The sequence below is a fragment of the Diplotaxodon limnothrissa genome, linkage group LG23 (genome assembly GCF_057381915.1).
Source record: "Diplotaxodon limnothrissa isolate DT_005_m linkage group LG23, D_limnothrissa_male_GT1.1, whole genome shotgun sequence".
In the NCBI taxonomy this organism is placed as follows: domain Eukaryota; kingdom Metazoa; phylum Chordata; class Actinopteri; order Cichliformes; family Cichlidae; genus Diplotaxodon; species Diplotaxodon limnothrissa.
This window is the reverse complement of record NC_140617.1, coordinates 20,772,523-20,793,495: the sequence shown is the minus strand read 5'-3', so window position 1 is coordinate 20,793,495 and position 20,973 is coordinate 20,772,523. Positions and strand designations below refer to the sequence as shown.

Genomic DNA, 20,973 nt, shown 5'->3' with positions numbered 1-20,973 from the left:
GGAAATAAAAAGCGAAGAAACTGTTGGAGTGAAACTCTTATGTCATCGCAACAAGCTTCTTTTCTTGAAACCATTAATATTGTACACATCCTTTTAAGGTGACTGATGTAGTTAATTAGGAAGTGTGCTTTAGTGCATTCAATTAAATGCTTCAGGTGAGTTTCAGCTGAGTCAGCTGAGACTTTGCCACACATTCATGACCACATCCAATTTTTCTGTGGTGTCTAACATCCATCTGCTCCCAGCTACATCAGCAAGCTTTCTTGTCCATCAAGCAGTCTCAACCAGTGTCAGACTGGATTCTCCATCAGCTCCCGATGACTCGTTGAAATCCTCTTCATCTTCCTCCTCATCTTCCCCTTCAAAGATTGCAGTCATGGGGGCTGCAACAAGGCGGCAGCGGGCGGCAAAGCGGCGGCTAGCCGAGCAGGGAGGAGTGAGGGAGCGAGGGCGCGTGGAGGAGGATGACAGGAAGAAGAAGGGAGAGGAGGAAGAAGATGAGAAGAAGAGGTTATTATGTGGCAGATCCTGTTGCCTCCATTCCAACATCATGGAGAAGCTCTGAGCACATGGAGATCTGGGAGGTTGCTGAACATTAAGAGTCAGGTGGGCAGTGATGTCATGTGTTTCTCCAGTTTGGAGGGAGCTTGTGGAGTTTACTTGGTCTGAGGATATGTGAGGTGGTGGTGCACCATGAAGGTCAGCTGCTGCAGTGGGAGAAACAACTTTCCGAAGTCGCTCAACTGCTGAGATTCGAGATGAAGAATCAGGTCGACTGCCCTTCCTCAGCAGGAGAGCCTTAAAGCTCTCACTTCTTGCTGACCTTTGACTCTTGAGTGCTGCAGGTCGCATTAGCTGGTCAGTGGGAGTCACCGGAGGGGAGGGGGAGGAGGAGGAGCTCGAGACACGATGTTTGTCTTCTTCTAGATCCCTTCTTCCAAGCATCTTCCTCTTGGACCTGACAGAAATGTGACAGAAAACAGTGAACAATAGTAACTGTATATTTAGAAGCTACATGCACTGAATTACATGGCCACAAGAGAGTTGCTCTATTTTAAAAGTTTCTAGTTAACATCAAGAGGCAACTTCTAGAAATCTGAAAAAATCTAATAGACAACAAAGACATAGGTTCCTAAGAATATGTTTAATATATACATAAACAATGACATGACAGGAATGGAAGGGAACTTGGATTGAAGCACTTTTGTTTCTCAAGTATAGGAGAAGCTAATTAGCTGGGGGATCAAAGAACAAGTAGACGAAGTAGATATCTTACATTTAGTGTCTGAGGAAGAACAGGTTGCGAGTTTACCAGTGATTATGTTTTTGACTACATTATCTTGGTATCTGTCGGGAGGTTTGAACCTACTTGTGGCTTTGAGAACCAGACAATGTCTGGAGATAGTTTTGTACCCTCTACTGTGTGTCGTACTGCTTGATGTTATCATACCTTTGTTTCCTTACCTCCCCAGCAGGAAAGATGTATTTTCCTGTCAGTGGCTTACATTCCCAAACTGACTTTCTCGGTCTGTAATTATTGTGTATACATGAATACCAATGATCCCTGACTCCTCCAGTCTACATGCCAAAGTATCCTTGGGCAAGATACTGAATGCCAAATAACTTTTGATGCATCCATCTGAGTGTGAATGGGTGTGCTTGAAGGCATAGAACAAAGTACTGAATGAATGTGTTTGTGAATGGGTCACTGAGGCTTGTGGATAAAAGTGATTTGAGTGCTCAGTTAGAATAGAGAAACACTATATACGTACTACTACTAAATCTCTGGATTCTTTGACAGCTACAACTTATTCCTATTTGGGGCAACAGGGAATAAGGAAGAACTAGTTTCTATGTATAATAGGAGAATAATAATGACACTACACACTTAGTGACTAATTAAAGGCTTTACCTGTAGACAAACCCCAACTACCAGGGCATTCATGCTGTCCCTTCCCATACAGCACTGCTCCATAGAGTAAGAGGTAGAATTCAAACCAACAAGTGAGGATGTGGTTTAAAGGATTTTACAGAACAAGTGCATAGTATACATTTTGTGTTCCCACCTGTGAATGATGGTGAATAGATCCTCTGTGGTTCGCGGACAACCAGAGATGAACATCTGATCTGCTGAAATGCTGCCAAACACATCAGCTGGGAAGGAAAGGACAGTGAAAAAAAACTGAACTTCAATTGTTCATTTAACAGTTCAGTTGAACTGAAATTGAAATGATGAAGAATACAATAATAATAATGGATTGCATTTATATAGCGCTTTTCGAGAACCTCAAAGCACTGTACAATTCCATTATCCATTCACTCTCACATTCACACACTGGTGGAGGCAAGCTACAGTTGTAGCCACAGCTGCCCTGGGGCAGACTGAATACAAGAGCAAGAATAATTATTTATTTATTATTTATTTTCCAATAATAATTATTAAAGATACCTGTATGCTCCGAAGATGACATTCACAGACATGATACTGCGGTATATAAGTTCCTATGTATGTAAGTTCCTATTGAGCTGTAGTCTGACTGAACCACATGCTGTACCTTATCTGCATATTTTTGTCTACTCTCACAGCTTGTTTGGGCAGGAAACTTGGCCCACTTTGCTTCACACCTGCACAAACAAAAGCTCTGCCTACATTTACTGAATGACTACTAAGGCAGATACTGGGGACAGCTAATACAGAAAATGCTTACTTAGTTTCACCAAGGACTCCATAAATTATATATTTGAGCATTTGGTGAACAATAAACAGGGATCTATAAATATTAGCTGCTATAATGCATAATAGGCTCACCACAATCTGAATTGGATAGGTTAAGAAGCAGGATCTGTGGTCTTGATAGAACTTACCATCCTGGGGACTGCTAGCCTCCTTTGATTTTTCTCCTCCTCTCAGAGCTCCGGGCTCGTCTTGTTTTTCACCTGGCTCTTGTATGAGAAGATCTGGTAGTGACAGTTCACCCCGCAGGCTGTCAGTGGACAGTACGCTGCTGAGAGAGTACCTGCTCTGACCAATCAAACTGAAGGAGCTTTCAGAGTCACTTGTGTCTTGGTCCCAAACTTTAGTAACTTTCATCTTCTGGCTTATTTGGATTGTCCTGTCTTTTCTTACATCTCTCTCATCTCCAGATGAGGATGAAGAGGATGATGAGGATGATGAGGATGATGAAGATGATGGGGAGGGTTCCATTTTTGCTGAGATCATTAGCAGCTGCCTGCCTGGCCTTTTCTTCTTCTTTTTCCTTCCTTTGTCTTTTTTCTTTGTGGTGGATGACATCATCATCATCCTTGCCATGTTAATCCTTCTCTCTTCCAAACTTTCCTTAATATCTTCCTCTTCATCTTCAGCTAGTGATGACCTCATCATTCTCCTCTGAAATGATGTATCATCTTGATAAAGTTTTGTTTTGATATCACCACAACTGGGGTGTGTTACTTCAGTTTGGGTGCCCTCAGTCCATGTGGAAGTAGTTCCTTGGCCCTTTGAGTTCCCTAATGTGCTACGGGTAGCCATTCCTATGATCCTTGAGGAGGCGCAGGTTCTATACATTTCCATGGCTCCTAGGGAGTAGTTGGTCTTTAAGGTATCCAAGGTTTCATTCAAAGTGTTTCGAGCCATTGTGGTCCCGGTGCCTATGGTTTTCAAGGTGCTACTGCTAGCTGTGATGCACAGACTCTGTGAAGCACCTCCAGTCCCAGAGGTCCCCATGGAAGCCCCTCCTGTAATTTTAGATGGAAAGAGTGGTTTGGTTGTTTTGGGTGAGGTCAGTGAGAGATCTGGTCTCTTGTGCAAAATTGGTGTTTTTGTCCGTTGAGGGGAGCTGGCAGGTGAGTGCATGGTGATATTGGCAGATGTTGTGTTAATTGGGTATACAGGTGTCACTGAGTTATCACTGGTGGACACCAAGTGCTTTGGTGAAGGGGGACTATGGATCACATGTTTGTGTAAAGGTGTGCAGAAATAATCATCAGGAAACTGTGACTGGCTGTTGAACCCTGGAGAAAATGCTGTACTTTGTCCATTGCTCCTCACCACATTGAGTTCTCGTGTGGCGTTGGGGGATGTTGTGAGACCCAGAATGCAAAGATCAGGCTTCTTTGGTGGAACTGGCTTCTCTGGAGAGCAGATCTTTCTTGGGCTACTTGGCTTCAAGTCCCTGTTACAGTGTTTAATATCAACATTCTTCAAATCTCCATCAGCAGCACAGAGTGACTGCATTTGTGATTTTTTCTTGTCATTTTGCTCGACTTCCTCTTTGCTCTCTAACAGCATTTTTCTGCATTCTCTTTGAATCTCTGCAAGTTCTTTGAGCTTAGCATCTGTTAGCACTGTTCCTATAATGTTTCGTTGGAAAGACGTAGGTTGACTTATTGTGCTGACATGGTTATTGTCAGTTTCATAAGACATTTTCACCCATGGACTCTCAGAACTGGAGATTTCATTGTTAGCTAGTGTAGCATACATGTCTGAATCTTTCTTTTTCTGTTCACTGGACTGTCTGCATTGAGGAGTGCCACCATTCCTCAGCTGAAGCCCAAGACTTCTCTTGCTAGCAGTGTTATGAATAATGCTTTGTGAGCTTTGAAGATTGTTGAAATCTGATTCATCTGCCAAAAGCTCTGTTTTTGTTTGTTTGAAGAAATCATCATCTGATTCATGTTTAGGTTGTTTCATTTCAGCATTGTCTGGGCTGTGAAGGCTAGCATTATCCAAGGATGCACTAGCTGTATTATTGTCATTGTTTGCAACATAACAGATATCGTTTTCTGATCCTTGTTCCGCTAGGTTAACACTGGTGTTGGAAACAAGGTTTCCTTTAGTCAAGTCAGCCAAGTAGTGTTGAGCTTCTTTGATTGGTAGATCCTGGTTACCATGGTTACCAACAGACAACAAAGCGCCATCATCAGTAGATGTACCATTGGCTGGCAGGACTTCCTGGTTCTTAATAGAGCGGAGTTTGACGTCCTGCAGAGCTTGAGCAGTTACCAGAGGGCAGGGGTGTGCTTTGCCATATTTGTGTGGAAACGCGTCTGGGCTTGGTCGGGAGAAGACAGAGGCAAAAGGTGTGGGGACAGTAGACAAAGGAGGGAGAGGGGGAGGTGGTGGTGGTGGAGGGAGGTCAGCAATTGGCATGTCTGGGAGTTCTGAACATGGGGGAGGAGGGGGAGAAGTTGGGGGAGGAGGGAAGTTGGTGGAAGATGACACTGTAAATACCAGATCATGATGGGAAGTCTGCCTGACAGCGTAGGAGTAGGGGGGAGGAGGAGGCCGGGAGAAGGGAGGTAGAGGAGAAGGCCTGGCAAGGGATAATGGTGGGAGAGGAGGCGGTGGAGGGGGCAGAGGAAGGGATGATGGTGAAGGAAGAGGAACAAGAGAAAGTTTAGTGAAAGAACAAGGAGCAGGTGAGCAGGACTGCAGTGGAGGAGGAGGGGGAGGAGGAAGAGTTTCATGAATGGGAGAGCAGGAAAGTGAAAGCAAAGAAGACTCGAGAAGAGGAGGCCGAGGTGGTGGGGCAGGAAGATTAATATGTTTGGCAGAGGAGTCTGAGGAGGTGCAGGAGGAGAGGGAAGAGGTTGAAGAAAATGAGGATGAAAGGGATGAGAAAAGTGAAGACTTCCTCTCTGGCACTGGTGGCTTTGGTCTGCCTTCACCTCGAGACCTTGTCCTAGGCAGGGAGGATGCGACAGGGGAGAGGGGGAAGGAGGTAAAGCAGGAAGAGGAGAAAGGTGAGGTTGGGGGGAGGGAGAAAGCTCCAGGACTTGTTGTGAGAGGGGAGGATGGGATGAGGGGTGAAGACACTGGCGTGCCAGGAGTTGGAGTGTTAGACTGACTAGAGTACCCACTGGAGGGCGAAGCAAGTCGCTGAAGCCCAGGCACAGAAGAGGAAGCTGGAGGTTGGTGATTGAGAGTAAAAGTCAGACCTTCCTCCTCTGAACCTGGAGACCCAGGGCTGAGGTGAGTTGGTTCGAGGTTGGAAGGAGGAGAGTCAGAAGAGGTTGATGCCTGGCAGTCTGGGTTTAGAGGCTCAAAGGTTGAAACTGTACCACAGTTAAGCCCACTTTGGCGTCTTTTGGTGCTACTTCGGGGCACCCAGGGATCCTGAAAGTTCTGGGGAGATGACGCAGGTGTGTGCTGCATGGTGCGTTCCAGGCGGGGACCGCGCTCCACCTTGGGACTAGAAGAAGAACGCGAAGATTTGCTACGACCTGGCCGTCGCCTCAATGAATCAGAACGCAATGGTGGAGGAGGTGGACGCTTGGACTTGCGAAGGGAGATGCTGCGGGTGACAGAACGAGAGTAGCAGGAGGATGTGCTTGACTTCCTTTTCTCACGGTTTAGCGAGGGAGAGGACATCTTCACTGAACGCAAGGAGCTGCTATCAGTGCAAGAAGGGGAGGACCGACCAGAAGAGAGAAGTGGATCGAAGTTCCAACCTTCATCAGAAACACATCTCATTTCCTGGGAAATTCCACTGTGGACACTGGAGGTTGGAGAGAGGGTTTTGTAGCTCCATCTCTCTCCAGTCAAGGAACAACCATCTGAGAAACACTGGGTGTCCTGCTTTGTGGTTGTCAGGTCATCCTCTGCTGGGTAATGAAACTGAGTCTCTGAATCAGTGATAGGGGAAGAAGGAAGAGAGCCGGGGGAAGAAAGGGCCTCATTATTGGGCTTATCACTGGGGGAAGCCCACTCTGATTGTAGGGCACAACTAGAGGTTGCAGGGACAGATGATATAATAGGTGAGGAGGGAACGGAATTAAAGGAGGAGGAAGGAGACTGTGGCATTACTCTGGCAGTGGGGTCAAAGGGCAGCAGAGGGTGAAGATCACTGGGGAATCCCTGTAGATCCTGTGACTGGAAAAGAAAACAGGAATAAAAAAGAGAAAAATTATTTAAAATGTGCTCCAGGCATTTCTAATTTAGCATAACTTGGTTTCCTCAAAAAGCCAGTATAGTAAATTTAGTGTGAAAATCCAAAGTATCTGATGCTCTTCTATTGCTTTGATATTTCTCTTCTACCCAGCCGACAGTGAGCAACAGTAACTTAAAAATTTAGAAAGGTCAACAAATGAAAGGCTCTGAGCCCATGACATACTCTCAGCATCTGTAGGACATTCTGTTCATTGGGGAAATGTTTGGAGTCTAATAATAATGGATTGGATTTATATAGCGCTTTTCAATGCCACTATTCATTCACTCTCACATTCACACACTGGTGGAAGCAGCTACAGTTGTAGCCACAGCTGCCCTGGGGCAGACTGACAGAAGCAAGGCTGCCATATCGTGCCATCGGCCCCTCTGGCCAACACCAGTAGGCGGTAGGGTAAAGTGTCTTGCCCAAGGACACAACGACCAGGACAGAGAGCCCGGGGATCGAACCGGCGACCTTCCGGTTACAGATACGCTTCCCAACCCCCTGAGCCACGGTCGCCCCACAAGTTCTGAACTGTCTTCCCTCTGGCCTATGTTGGCTGACATTAGCATGCCAGTCATCTGGAAACTCCTTCAATTTATGCTTTGACTTTATTAGTGTAATAATAACTTCTGATTAATTTACCTGGTAGCAAGATGAGGAGGTGCTGAGAGTCCTGCAGGATACACTGTTACAGCTGGCCTCGGAGTTCAGGGAGGAGTTGGTTGCTGGACGGGGGAGGGTGTGGCTCTCCAAGGATGGTGAGCAGCAGGAGCTGGAATGGCAACCAATATGTGGGGAAGAGGTAAGGGAGGCCATGAGGCTGGACATTCCCTCTCCTTTAGGGGCTCGGATTCTCCTTGTTGACAGCTGCTCCTCTTTTCTTAGATCTCCCTTTTCCTCCACCTCCATGTTCCTCTGCTGATGAGGAGAGGTACATTCAGATGCAGGTCGACCCACAGTGGAGAACTGACCAGGAAGAACGTCAGAGATAGATGGTGACTTCGGGAGGGCATTATCTGGTATCCCAGTAACTGTCTTGCGTCGGCTCAATTTCCGGGGTCGTCGGTTTAGTGAGTCAGCATTGGAAAGTGTTCTTCGAAAACTGGCTTGGCGATCAAAACTCTCACCTTAAGTGTGAACACATACAAAAAGGTAACAGTCAAGACATGAGAAACCAAGTCGCTACTCCGAATCCAAGTTTAGCCTATGAGTCCTGCTGTAGTTTACTTAAACCTCACATCATATCCTAACTCTGATGTTTCCCGTTAGTTACTTAGAGTCCTGATAAAATCATATGTCCCTTTAAGGTCTTCAAGATAAGCTTCTGTTGAAAGAAAAAATCTCAGTTCCAAGTAAGATCTAAAGCTATAGTGGATAGTTATACAGTTATTTAACAAAAGTTAATCAAGTTTCTGTGAGAGCAGAATCCAGATGAAAATGGAGGCAATGTACCTCCGATTTCAACTCCTGGTCCAGAGTTAATTCTGAAAAGGCTAAAGGTAATTTACCAAGTCCCAAGATTTGGGTGAGTTAAATTGAAGTAAAGCCTCAAGCCTAAGAAGAACTTCAAGTTGGATTTGGGTCTCATTAGATTACTCTAACTTATATTTCAAATCTGAGTCCTATCCAGACTCCAGATTTTAAGATTTAAGGCATGAATCAAGATGACAAAAGCTTTCTGGTCTGCTCTAAATTAGAAGAACTCCCTATGAAGACCAAACTGATTTGAGCCTGAGAAAAATTTAAAGGTAAATCTCGAGTTTATGTCTCAGTCTATTTTTGAAACCAGATGCAAGTAGAAATTCAGTGTAGACAATATGGCAGAAATAAATTTAAAGTTTTAGATGAGTTTCAATAGTAAGTTCAGAGTCCTTACAAACAGAATCTGGATCTGAGTCCAGCTGTACCTGTTACATTAATAGGAACAATATCTGCTGCGACTGCTTCGGCCTGCTGCCTCATCCTCTCCTCCGGCGTTGGAAGTCGAGGGTGCGGTTCCACATCCATTTCGACTTTTGGCTCATATGTTTGCTCATCATCATCCCAACAGGAGGTGAGATGGACGGGATTCAGGACCAGTGGTGTCAGGGGTCGCCTGTTGTTCAAGATGAACATCTCATCTTCCTCTGAGGATGTTGTGGACTGACAAAGAAAAGAGGCAGAAATTAACAGTTTGGTCTACAAATTGAGTTTTGATACAGTTAAATCTAGTCCAGCAGCGTTGGGGTCTAATCTAGCCTGGAAGGGTCAAATTAAGACTTTGTCGACTGTTAGGGTAAAAAGCCTGTTTGGGTGTAACTGAGATGCTGCCCTACTTTAATTTTATCTAATCTAATGTACTACAGACATGTTTATTCCATGTTTACCTTTCTTCTCCAAACTGAAAACTTGAAACAAACTGAAAAGCAAGACTTAGAGAAAAAGTCCAAGACTCTGGACCTCTGAGGAGGGTTGAGAACATGAGGGAAGGATCAAGGGATGAGAAAAACAATTAAAGGAAAGGTTAATCATTGAGTATAACAAATAGATGGCAGAAGATGTGTCAGTGCTTCAGTTTGACCAGCAGATGGAAATAAAACACAAAGATTCTGCACTGATTGCACAAACAGAAAAAGATCCAGAACACACCAAACCAAATGTCTGTAGTTTTAAATCAGGAAACTGGATTGAAAAATAAACAATGAACATATATAAAACTCCAGGCTCCTTTAAATATATGGGGAAACAAAGGGATTCTTGTCCTTTAAGAAGCCGTTGTCTTGTATTTTACAGTGTGGCAATAAAAATAGCTTGAAAAATTACCAATAACAATTATTCTTTTATTCTTTCAGATGTAATGGTGAGCATGCTGGGCTGATATAATTGAGTTCCCGGGCCATGAGTAAGAGACACCGAACTGGTAGCGCTGGTGTCATTGTCTTCAGCCCCATTAATATATATCACTACATCTGTATAAACATCTTCACATGTTTCTCACCATCTTCCTGCTTTTGTCCCTCCACCCTCGTCGTGCGGTTCCGTCTGATTGGTTGATGCTGGAGAAGGGAGGAAGGGTGGGGCTGGGGGGGTGGGGCTGAGAACCACTTGGGATGCTGCAGCCATGCTGAGTCAGCCCATTACATGCTACAAACACACCATGATGATAGAAAATAGTGAGTTGAGTACATGAGAATGATTGTGGACTGTGTGAGCTTTGCTGCAGTGATCAGCTGAGATCAGCAGGAGAGCTCAGCCTTCGTCATTTATGCTTTCTCACAGTGACATGTGGCACTGCAGCTGCTGCGAAGCTGCAGAGCGTGCTGCATGCAGACCCCTGCAGCACTCTGCAGTCTGCTCACAGGCTGCTGTCACCTCTAAGCTTAATTACTTCTCTGATAAGCATCAAAGAACCAGGATTTATGGCCTCAAGCGAAGGAAACTGATCATTTATAAAGCTTAAGTACTTCATTGAAAATTTATGGAATCAAACACAGTGTAAAAGGCCTTTATTGCTCAGAAGCTATAAAAACAGACAGGAGGCTGTTTATCAGGACTGATGGCTGATTGAGAATATACTGCAGATTTCAGAGACATAAACATTTAAAGAGCAAATGATGAGGATCTCTTTGAACAGGCAGCTGCTTTTGCAGTCTTTCCTGGCAGACTTGTTGGTGTAAACACCCAAACAATGTTAGCCTTAGCGACATGACAGTGTTATAAACAGTTAGTGATCTGCCACTGCAGTGAGGAAGACTGTGAGTTTTCCACCTTCAGCCCATAAAGAACAATATCAAGAGTGGAGAAGAGTACGTATTCTTTCAGCAGCAATTCTGTGAGTGTGTCAGGTCATAAGGTCACTGTCTGCTGGCATCTGTCAGCCAATGCTAATCCTACAGGACACACACACACTTAGGACTCGAGGTTTGTGTGTAACAGACTTCTGAGGCTCTGGGGGTTCACACACTTCTTGAACTTGACCCAAAATAATTTTCAATTTTCTTTTTTAATTATTTTACACAATATATAATATGACATAAGGAAGACAACAAATAGGGAAAAACACATTTATTATTTATTCATTAATTTACTGTAAAAATTTAACTTAAATATTTTCAATTTGTTTAAATACTTATAATCTACTTATTGATCAAAAATCTTTTCCACCTGGGTCTACATCCAAGAATGGATACAGATACAATCCATTAACTCACGCTGTGAATGTTTTCTGAAGCAGACGTCATTTAGCCTGACCGACTTCCTGCCCTCCTCATCTGCTCTGTGCGGCTTGAAAGGACTTATAATTAACTTGGATTGCAGAGCCACTTCAGAGATGCTTCTACAATGTGGAGCAGTGGTTTTAGTGTTTTCAGTCATTTCTACCGCAGCCGCATTGCAGTTTCTCCTCATGGGACTCAGGTATTATTGATCGAGTTTATACACAGACTTCTTTAAGTGAACTTCTCAGTTCACAAAACAGTCTGATTGCTGTTCTGGACTCAGGTTCAAAGCTGCACCCTGTCTGTTCACTTCTTCTTCCTAATTTAATCCAGGCTCTCTAAATATTTGAGTTAATGAAGGTTCTCTCCCCCTCTCTGTAACCAGAGCTGGTAATTCTTGATGTCAGTAAACATTTTTTTTCATTGGTTTATGGTCTCAATAGCTACTTTTAAGTCTTATTGAAGATAACATGGCGTTCCTTTTGGAAAGTATGGTTCCATTAGAGTGAGACAGGACCAGAAATCAGGGAAGGATTTAAAGTGTGGCTACTTATTTTCATCTAGAGACTTTCTCAAGTCTCTTAGCATTACTCTAAATGTGTTTCCCCACAGATCCAGTTAATCTCACATTTTTGTAAGGTTAACTGATGAAACACTAAAGTACCACTCTCACCTCGCAGGTCATCAGCACTGCCTGATCGCCTTTTGCCAGGGATGAAGCGCAGACCCTGCTGAGGCTTCTGGGTAGTGTAGTGAACAGACCACTTACTGTCCCCGTCCCCTGCAGCACAAACAAAGACAGAGAGAGAGAGAGGGAGAATGAGGCTACTTTCTGGATTTTAATCTTGTTTCAGCAAATCTTTTCACACTCAGAGGAGCAGTGATGATGAGAGCTGCTGCACTCAGCACTATTCAAGGTGACCTCCACATCACAGGGCTTTTATTGTGAAAGAGCTGCAGATTGACTGTCTGTGGTATTCAGTGGACAGATGTATGGACAGATGTGGAGCTTGAGTCTCAGCCTTCTGCATTCTGCAATGTATGTCAGGACCAAAAACACCTCTTATAATACAAAGTAGGAATTTCTTACAATAACTTATGAATGATTTTGTTTTTCTGCACTGACAGCGTTTTTTGTTTTGTTTTAGTCATTCATCTCATCCTAATAATATTCAAAAAACAAGAGAGAAAAGATAATTTGTTCCCATTAATCAATCACATCTCTCTTTAACCGCATGATCCAAGTCATCACTGATGAGTGATGGCCGATTGTTTATGTTCTGTTGTCATATTTTTTGTTGTCATTCAAAAGACAAGTAAATAAACACCATTACATTTTAATCAAGAAAAGGTTATTTTATTTTTTCTTCTGAACACAGCTTTAGAGGTTTAAACCAAACAATGGAAACAAACATTACGGGGACTGAAATGGCGATGCAGGAAGCTCCTGAGATCCTTGAAGGAATGCCAAAGTCCTTGAGAAATATGAAAGATTATTTAAGATGTAAATATGGTCCTTGAGATTTTGTGTGTTTTGGTGGGTTCTTTAGAACAAGCATGCAGAGGCTGAAATATGAAAATACACGCAGTGGTCCGATAAATACTTTAGACAGTTCCAGAAGTGTCAGAAGGTATTTTGGGTTTTCCAGAAGCATCAGTGGTGCTTGAAGTTCTAAAACATTAGAGATTCGATATAAGGCTTGCGGGGTTTTCACTGGCTCTGAAAAAGAAGATGCAATTCTTCTAGGAAGGCTTAAACAGTCTTTACGGGGTCCAAGTAATCCTCAAGGAGGTCTGACAAGTTGTGACAGTTTTTAAGAAGGGACCACAGGTGTTTGAGAAGATTTAGGGAGTCCTGTGGCAGGTTCTTGAGGAGGTTTTTTATGTTAGAAGGAGGCCCTTGATGAAGCCATAAGAGAATTACAGGAACCACCAAGGAGAATGATAAAGAGACCATCCTGATTCTTGAGGTGCTTCTGCTGGTCCTTGATATGAACCTGAAGAAGCTTGGTAGTTCTTAATTGGGTCCCAGAAGTTCTTGGTAGGTAGTGGTCCTTGACCAGGCAGTAGACGTCTGTGGCAGATTCAGTGGGTCATTGCAAATGTTCCAGTGATTCAAGCTGCTCTTGTATGTTGAGGACATAATAAATGTCCACACTGATCATCAAGAAGATACTATGGTTGCTTAATTATTTTTTCCAATTGTCGTTGAGAAATAACACAGGTCTGTAAAGAGATTTAAATTGTTCTTGAGGGCATTCTAGAGGTCACTACAAGGTTATAAAGCTCTGAATAACTTTTCCGAGAGTCCATGTGGAGATTCCAGGGGTCCACAAGTCCTGACAAAAGCCTTTAAATAAGCTTATATTGTTCTTGAAGAGTTTCTGGGGGTTACTGGTTAAAGGGTTAAAACCTTGAGAAGACATCCTAAGGGTCCTTGTGGGGATTCCAGGACCCCTTGAGAACACAAATGCCACAAAAGTCTTTAAATGATCCCTAAATTGGGTTCTTGAAGTCAGTAAGATTATTACAAGGCATTTAAAGACAGTCCTGGAGACCTTGAATAGGGTCTCTAATGTTTTAGACTATAGTTACAGGTAATATAAACTCACATTTCAAATGCTCATTAAACTGCTGATCTAAACTACGTTTGACATGATTTTTACATGCACCTGAGAGCCAATCAGGGGGTGGTATCTATGAGGTCATCTTTAGAGAGCTATAACTCACTCTACCTGTACAGCTCAAAGGTAAATCAATCCCTCGCCAATACAGCGGCACTCACCTCTGGTCTTACTGAGATATCTGAGGACAGATTTGATTGCCGTTCCGATCAGAACCATAACGACGCCACACACTCGTTTAGACACACACACCGACACACACACTCCTGAGGCTGCAGCAAACAGAAAGAGAGCGGGCGAGCAGCAGCAGTAATGCAGCTCGACTCGCTGCAATGCTACTCTCCTCCCACTCCTCTCTCTCTTATTCTCTTTTTATGTCACTCGCTCCCCCCTCTTTCTTCTTTTCTTTTCTCCACACACACACACACCGTTGGCAGGAAGCCAGTACACGTGTGTGTCCTTCATGTGTGTCGCCAGGTGATGAAGGTTACCCGCAAATACCGCATTATCACAACGACACATGAAACATGATGCTTTGTAGATGAAGAGAGATGAAGAAACAGAATTCAAAGTGTGTCCGCGCCTCTGATGTATCCCTGTTCATCTTTTATTCTCTGTGTTCTCATGTTTCTATCTTTGTGAGGTCCAAAGAGAGTGAGGACATGCTGTCAAAGTGTGGACATCAGCCTTGACATCAGCATCTGAGGGATAAAATGAGGAAAAATGCCAAAAAAAACCCCAAAAAACAAAAACACCAAAAAACCTTCAGGGTATAACAGGTGCTAATGCACAAAGAGATAACCACATCCAGTATTTGAATAGATGCAGGTGGTGCATATTTCATGTTTTTACAGTCAGATCTGTATATATTTTTAACAATAACCTTTCAAAAGAATGATATAAATACAGCAGAATACAATTTTCTTATTCATCCATCCATCCATCAATCCATCCATCCATCCATCCATCCATCCATCCATCAATCCATCCATCCGTCTTGTGGTGCTTTTCTGAATGTGGGGCAACAGTCTATGTAGAAAAGCCCAGATCTCCTTCTAACCAGCCTGCCATCCAGGTCTTCTGGAGTGACGGCACGGTATTCTGAGCTAGCTTTACAAGAGACACTAAATCTCTCTGGGATGACCAAGCTCCTCATCCTATTTCTAGCAGAAAGCCCAGACAGCCTGAGAAGGAAATAATTTCCTTGCTTATATCTGTGATCCCATTCCTTTGGTCACTGACCACAGTTCATAGCCATAGGTGGGGATGGGAAGGTAGATGTAGTAACTCTAGAGCTTCGCTTTCATACTCAGCTCTCTCGTCACCGCAATAGACTGTAAAAACATCTGCATCACTGCTGCATCAATCCATCTGTAGTCTATTACTCCTTCCTGGCCTCGATTATGAACCAGACCCCAAAATAACTCCACCATTTAGTGCAGAAGCCATTCCCAGCCTTGAATCGCCCCACCACACTTTTCTGACTGAGAACCATGACATCATGGAGACTTGTTTTTTAAAATTTGTAACATATTGTTAAAAATGCCTACTTGTCTTAGTAGATGTGTTTAGTGGACATAGCAGGGGTAACTTGTACACTCCTGAAGGTTTTATTAATCCTTAATAAATATCCACAGGTTTTGGGCTACATACCATATATTGCCATGAAGATGGTGTCTTTTTCAGGTAAAGCATTGCTTATTTCAACAAGAACATCATTCTTTAACTGTCATTCCTTATGGCCTAGACACTGGCTAATGTCAGTTTCATAGTTTTCGTGACAAAATGTTGGCATTTTGTCAAATTTTGTGGAATTGTTTTTTTCTTTTTTCTTTTTTTTTAGGGAAAATCTTGCTTTTCAGCAAGACTATATTCTGCACATATTCCAACAGCAGAACTCCACAGTAAAAACGTGTGCAACCCTAAGTATTTGTGGTAACACTGGCCATGGCTGATAGAGTTGACAGTCACCTTCATCATCACCAACTGGGACAGTTCCAGTCTGTAACTGTGCCGACTATGTGGGCCAGTGGAGCAGCTAATTACCGTCTTCATGGCTGACAGCCTGTCTGTCTGTCTTCACCTTCTCACTGTTTTAATTAGTTTCATTAATTAGACAGTAAGTAGGACACACTATCATTATGTCATAGTCTTATATATAGTCGGAATCTGTTAAACTCTGAACTCTGTCAGCTGTCCAGTCAGGAAAGAGGAAGGATGAGGACAGAGTCACGTACCACTGACTGATTGATGCTCAGTTTTCTTTGTTTTAACATTATAAACGCTGAGACGTCACCACAAAGGCAACATGAGGGCGGGATACTGAAGGTAGATGTTAGGAAGCTAACAGGTAGCAGCTGTTGCAGCTAAAAAGCCTGTTCATTATCTGTTATTCGTGGAATTAGCTTTTAGGCCAATGCGTGGAGCGGCAGCTAATCCTTGCACACACACACACACACACACACGTACACATGAAGAAGATTATGCACACAGGGGAGATAATTAACCAAGAATATGGAGAGCTGGTGTGATTTTCTTCTGCATATTATCAGAGAATAATAGCTGACTGGTGCTGTGATGCATTATTGATCAGACAGTCACACAGTGTGTGTGAAAGTGTGTTTACTCTGCCACAGGAGACGTGCAGGCACTGAGTTGCTGCTCTAATATTCTCATTTAAAAATGGAGAAACTGTGAGGCAAAGACTGAACCAAACTGGGACGAGCTAATCTGGAAGATTTTATTGTATCACACTTTCATTTTACTGATACCACTAATTATGAATATCTGCCGTGAGAAATCTCTTCCCAAGTCATCCAGGAGCAAACTGAATTTAGTTTAAGTGGATCCTAGTCTGCCCTGATGAGAAGAAACACATTAAAATTTGTGCGAGATTTAGAACCAAAGAGAGCCAGATAAAGCCATCTTTCTATATTGAAATGGATAAACAAGAATAGCTGAAGACATTCAGGACCTCAAAGAGTTATGTCAGACAAACTTAGATAATTTGGGACCAGACTAGTGGCTAAAAAACATTCATAATATCAAAGAACCAAATAAACCAAAACAAAGTAACTACTCCAATTTCACGTCTTGATGCATGCTCAATCATCCAGGAAAGTAAATCTCCAAAAAGTTGATTCTGTTCATCTGGACGTAGCGTTTTGTGGGAGAAACGTTTCGTCCCTCATCCAAGTGACTTCTTCAGTCTCAGCTGACTGCAGGTTTCCCCAAACTTATAAACAGAACATTTGCATAATGACTGAAACCAGCCCACTGAAGGAACAATGGGCTGGGAGGTCAATTCCTTAATCATAATTATGCAAATTCTCATGACCATTGATCAACAACCACTGACCAAAACCCACTGATCAAAGACCACTGAATGGTCCAGAGATGATCAAAGACCATCTCTGAATTGAGGAGGGGGCCTAAGTGTCCATCTTTCACCATCTTACAATGCTGTGATTGCAGCCATTCCCCAACTCTCTGTGAATGGTACTCATGGCCATTGATCAGTGGTTGTTGATCAATGGTCATGAGAATTTGCATAATTATGATTAAGGAACTGACCTCCCAGCCCATTGTTCCTTCAGTGGGCTGGTTTCAGTCATTATGCAAATGTATTGTTTATAAGATTGGGGAAACCTGCAGTCAGCTGAGACTGAAGAAGTCACTTGTATGAGTGACGAAACATTTCTCCCACAAAACGCTACGTCCAGATGACCAGAATCAACTTTTTGGATACTCCAATTTAAGACTATATCAAACCAAAACACGACAGGTGAGAACATCCAGGGCTTTATAACGCCAAACTAGGTGAGTTACTATTATTTGTTACAAAACTTAGCTAGGACCATTTAGAATATCAAACCGAGCTTTTCAGGGCCAAATAAAGCCAGACCATAATAAATGGGATAATTCAGGACCTCAAGCTGGAATCTTGGAGACCGAAGTGAGCTAAGCAAGGCTAGCTAGCAGCATTCAGGGCTTAACACAATTTATAGGACATTTTACATGCATAGAAATGCAGTCCTTCCAGGTGAGATCAAACAAAAGTACATTTCAACTAGATTTAGGCTCAAATAAAATTTGAATTTTGTGCCAGATTGAAGATCATAGAGAGCCAGACAAGCATAACTCACAGAACGGAAATGGTCAAATAAGAGTAGTTGAGAATATTCAGGAGGTCAAACATCAGGAACATCACGAAAACTGAGATTATTTGGGACCAAACTAGAAAGAGCTAGAGTGGTAGTAACCATTCAAGTCCCACAATTTAGCACTATTCTGGGCTGAATAAAAGCAAAACCTTTGATTATGCAACCTCGAATAGATCATCCAGGATAACAAATGGTACCATTTATAATATCAAAAAAGTAAGTGTTCCAATTTGCCACAGTGTCACAGTGTATTTGGGACTTTTAAAAGTCAATTCAGGCTGACTGGGATCTGTGGGAACAAAACTGAACTAAGCTATAGGATACCCTGGACCAAACTGGGATAACCCAGACCTGGTTGGTTAATTAACGGTCTCAAAGAAGGAGGTAATTCGGAGTGTGTTATGCTGCCTGATATGATTGAGTACCACATAAACCCTAATACATGTGTCTATTTGACTATCATCTGAAATCTTTGAGGACCAAAATGGTCCAGTTGCACAACTCAAAACCAAAAGCACCATTTCAGGATTCCCAGCTTGGATAGTATCTTTCTAGCAGTGTAATACCAAGTACTAGTAGCAGTATTCTGATTACCCAAATTTCTTGGTAGTACCTTTGTGTAGAAGGGGTGTAGTTTGGGTTGCTTCCTTCCCAGACATTCTCCCTTTGCGACGTCTAAAGCACAAGAAGCTTGTCTTGCACTTCCTGCTGGGCCTGTAGCGATATTGTGGTGGCGGCTCTGGCTCCTTGAATGGGGGTGTAGTTCTAAGATGAAAGGGGACAGGCATGGTGTAACCGGGACGGGGCTCTGGGGTTAGGGGGCAGGAACTAGTTCTGCGTCGCTGGGTGAGAACTGGGCAGTTAGGGCGCTGCAGCTGAAGCGGCAGAGACTGTGGATGGGGTTTACCGCAGGCCTCTGGAGTAAGGAACAGTTTCCCACGAACCTCTGGGGTGAAAGAAGGGTTGATATGGGAGCGTGGTGGGAGTTGCTGCGGGCGGAACCAGGGACTGTTTCCTTGATACTGCAGGTGAGCTGGGAGGGGCTTTTTTTCACTTGAGGCTGATGCAAGCTGTCCCACGCCACCTGCATTTAACCCATAGATGGCATCATGGTGCTGGTAGATTTTAGCTCTGAGCAGGCGCCGGCGCAGGCTGCCCTCTGTTTTTGGTTGCAAGGAAATCATCTTGCGTGGAAGAAGCTCATCTCGCTCTTCATCAGGACCAGAATTCCAACAATGCGACGTCACACCAGGCCCCGCCCCCTCCCCACCCAGGCATTCCACATATGAAATCATTGTTTCTCGAGCTGTGATTAGGAGTTTGATGGGCTGACAGATTACAGGTGACTCACCACGACTAAACTACAATAGTATTATCATCTTTTCGCAGTAAGTCTTCTCTTGGAGTCAGTTTTCAACCCCTTGTTATTCAAACTCATAAAGAGATTTGTATCATCCAGGTCCTTCACAATAAATGTCCAAAGAGGATCAATAATTCCAGAAAAGGTCCTAATTCCTCCAAATTTAGTTAGCCCTGCCTTATAAAAGAGTTTGATTCTGCAAAATAAGCATTAAAAATAATTTTTGCCTTTTTTAGTTGAAGAGAAAAATGAATGTCATTGGACGCACATATTTTCCAGTTATTCACAAAACGAGCCTTGAGCATTTCACAATAAAAGTCTTAAAATGCTATATCTTCACAAATAGCACATTTGGGTTCAGAACAACTATGCAAATTTGTATTATTACAAAAGGTTGATAAAAAATAATAATTTAAAAAAAATGCCCTAAAACAAAGTCCAAAATGTGCTCAGTCGTTTATAAGTTATAAGTTTATAAGTAAGATCTCCGGATCCTCATGTCCACATGTGCAAATGTCCATTTCTTACAACAAACAATCCCAACATTTCACAGTAAAAAAAAAAAAGAAAACCTTCGTGTGACCCTGGAATGAACGCAGTTAAAACCTTTAGGAGCTCTGTCCAACTTCTTCTTATTCCTTCACAATAAAAACCTCAGACCTCCAAACCACAAACCAAAAAGTCTCCCACGGCCGATGTGCATCCAGAAATGATTACAGTCCAACAGTAAATGTGATTTTTCTTCAGAGGTGTTGACATAGTGCTGCTTTCTTTCCTCTCCTCTCTCTAACTCTAATCTACTAACAGGGATTATCCAGGTCTGCAGATGGCCGGTGTGGGACAGGTATTTATCACCACACTCACAACACATGTTGCTCAGTAATGCGTTACTGTGTTAAACTGGGTATCTCTAAATTTAGATCTTAAACAGAAGGTTAACATCCTTCACAGCTTAGTTAAACTTCACCTGCACACCACACGATGTGGGTTAATACACACCTGTCAACTGCAACAAATGCACCAAATCCTACTTCTATAGCTACAGTTAGCAGTTATAGAAACTCGCTGAGCCAGATAACGTTTATTACAGCCACAAAATGACGGCATTGACAGCAGCAAATCCTCTTTGGATTCATTGACCAATTAATGTACTTCAGAACCAACACTTCTTATCTTGATTCAGCATGCAAATACGCAGAATGGACATAATGATGTGGAGCTTGAACTATAGAGACTGCCATTAGTGTCATGTGCACCAAATCTCTACTAGATTTTATTTTGTCATCTTGCTTTTTCATTGTGTGTTATTGCACCTCGGCTTGGTTTTGCTGTTGCATGTAGCTGACCCTCCAACACGACCCTCAGCTACATGCAACATGATCTGTATTCCATTACCTCCATACTGAAAGTAAATAAATGCCTCAGTCAGGTATCCACTACCAGAACTGGATCCTGCTAAATAAAATGTTAAGAAGAAAGGGGACAGTCAGCAGTTGCAGCACATTAAGGGGAACCACAAACCAGTGTGGTTTATAGTGTTCTCATAAACCACACTGCCTCATTTGTGCACACAAACCTTCAACCAGGAAGTCCTGAAGAAGGACCTGTGTTAAAACCACTTGAACAATATCTTAGATTACCCAAGAAAAGAAACAAACCAAACTTTATATTACCATAAAGGGAAAATTCAAACGCTGA

General features: G+C 42.9%; 1 protein-coding gene across 1 annotated transcript; it reads right to left on the bottom strand.

Annotated features, from left to right (window-relative positions):
• Positions 1-270: 270 nt before the first annotated feature.
• nhsl1a (NHS-like 1a) lies at positions 271-19,210 on the bottom strand. Its single transcript, XM_085348451.1, has 9 exons — positions 18,529-19,210; positions 11,802-11,909; positions 9,910-10,055; positions 9,299-9,373; positions 8,840-9,074; positions 7,575-8,059; positions 2,866-6,871; positions 2,067-2,154; positions 271-958 (listed from the first exon to the last, which is right to left on the bottom strand). The coding sequence occupies exons 1-9, from the start codon at positions 19,208-19,210 to the stop codon at positions 271-273; spliced, it is 6,513 nt and encodes a 2,170-aa protein (XP_085204577.1).
• Between the last annotated feature and the right edge of the window lie 1,763 nt (positions 19,211-20,973).

What these genes read in the sequence shown, in the direction of transcription:
- nhsl1a (XM_085348451.1), bottom strand. Translation starts at nt 19,210, where the DNA reads ATGATTTCATATGTGGAATGCCTGGGTGGGGAGGGGGCGGGGCCTGGT. An exon ending in TGTTCCTATTAATGTAACAG is followed by an intron (nt 8,060 to 8,839) that starts GTACAGCTGGAC and finishes TTCACACTTAAG; the next exon opens with GTGAGAGTTTTGATCGCCAA. An exon ending in CTATTCACCATCATTCACAG is followed by an intron (nt 959 to 2,066) that starts GTGGGAACACAA and finishes CATTTCTGTCAG; the next exon opens with GTCCAAGAGGAAGATGCTTG.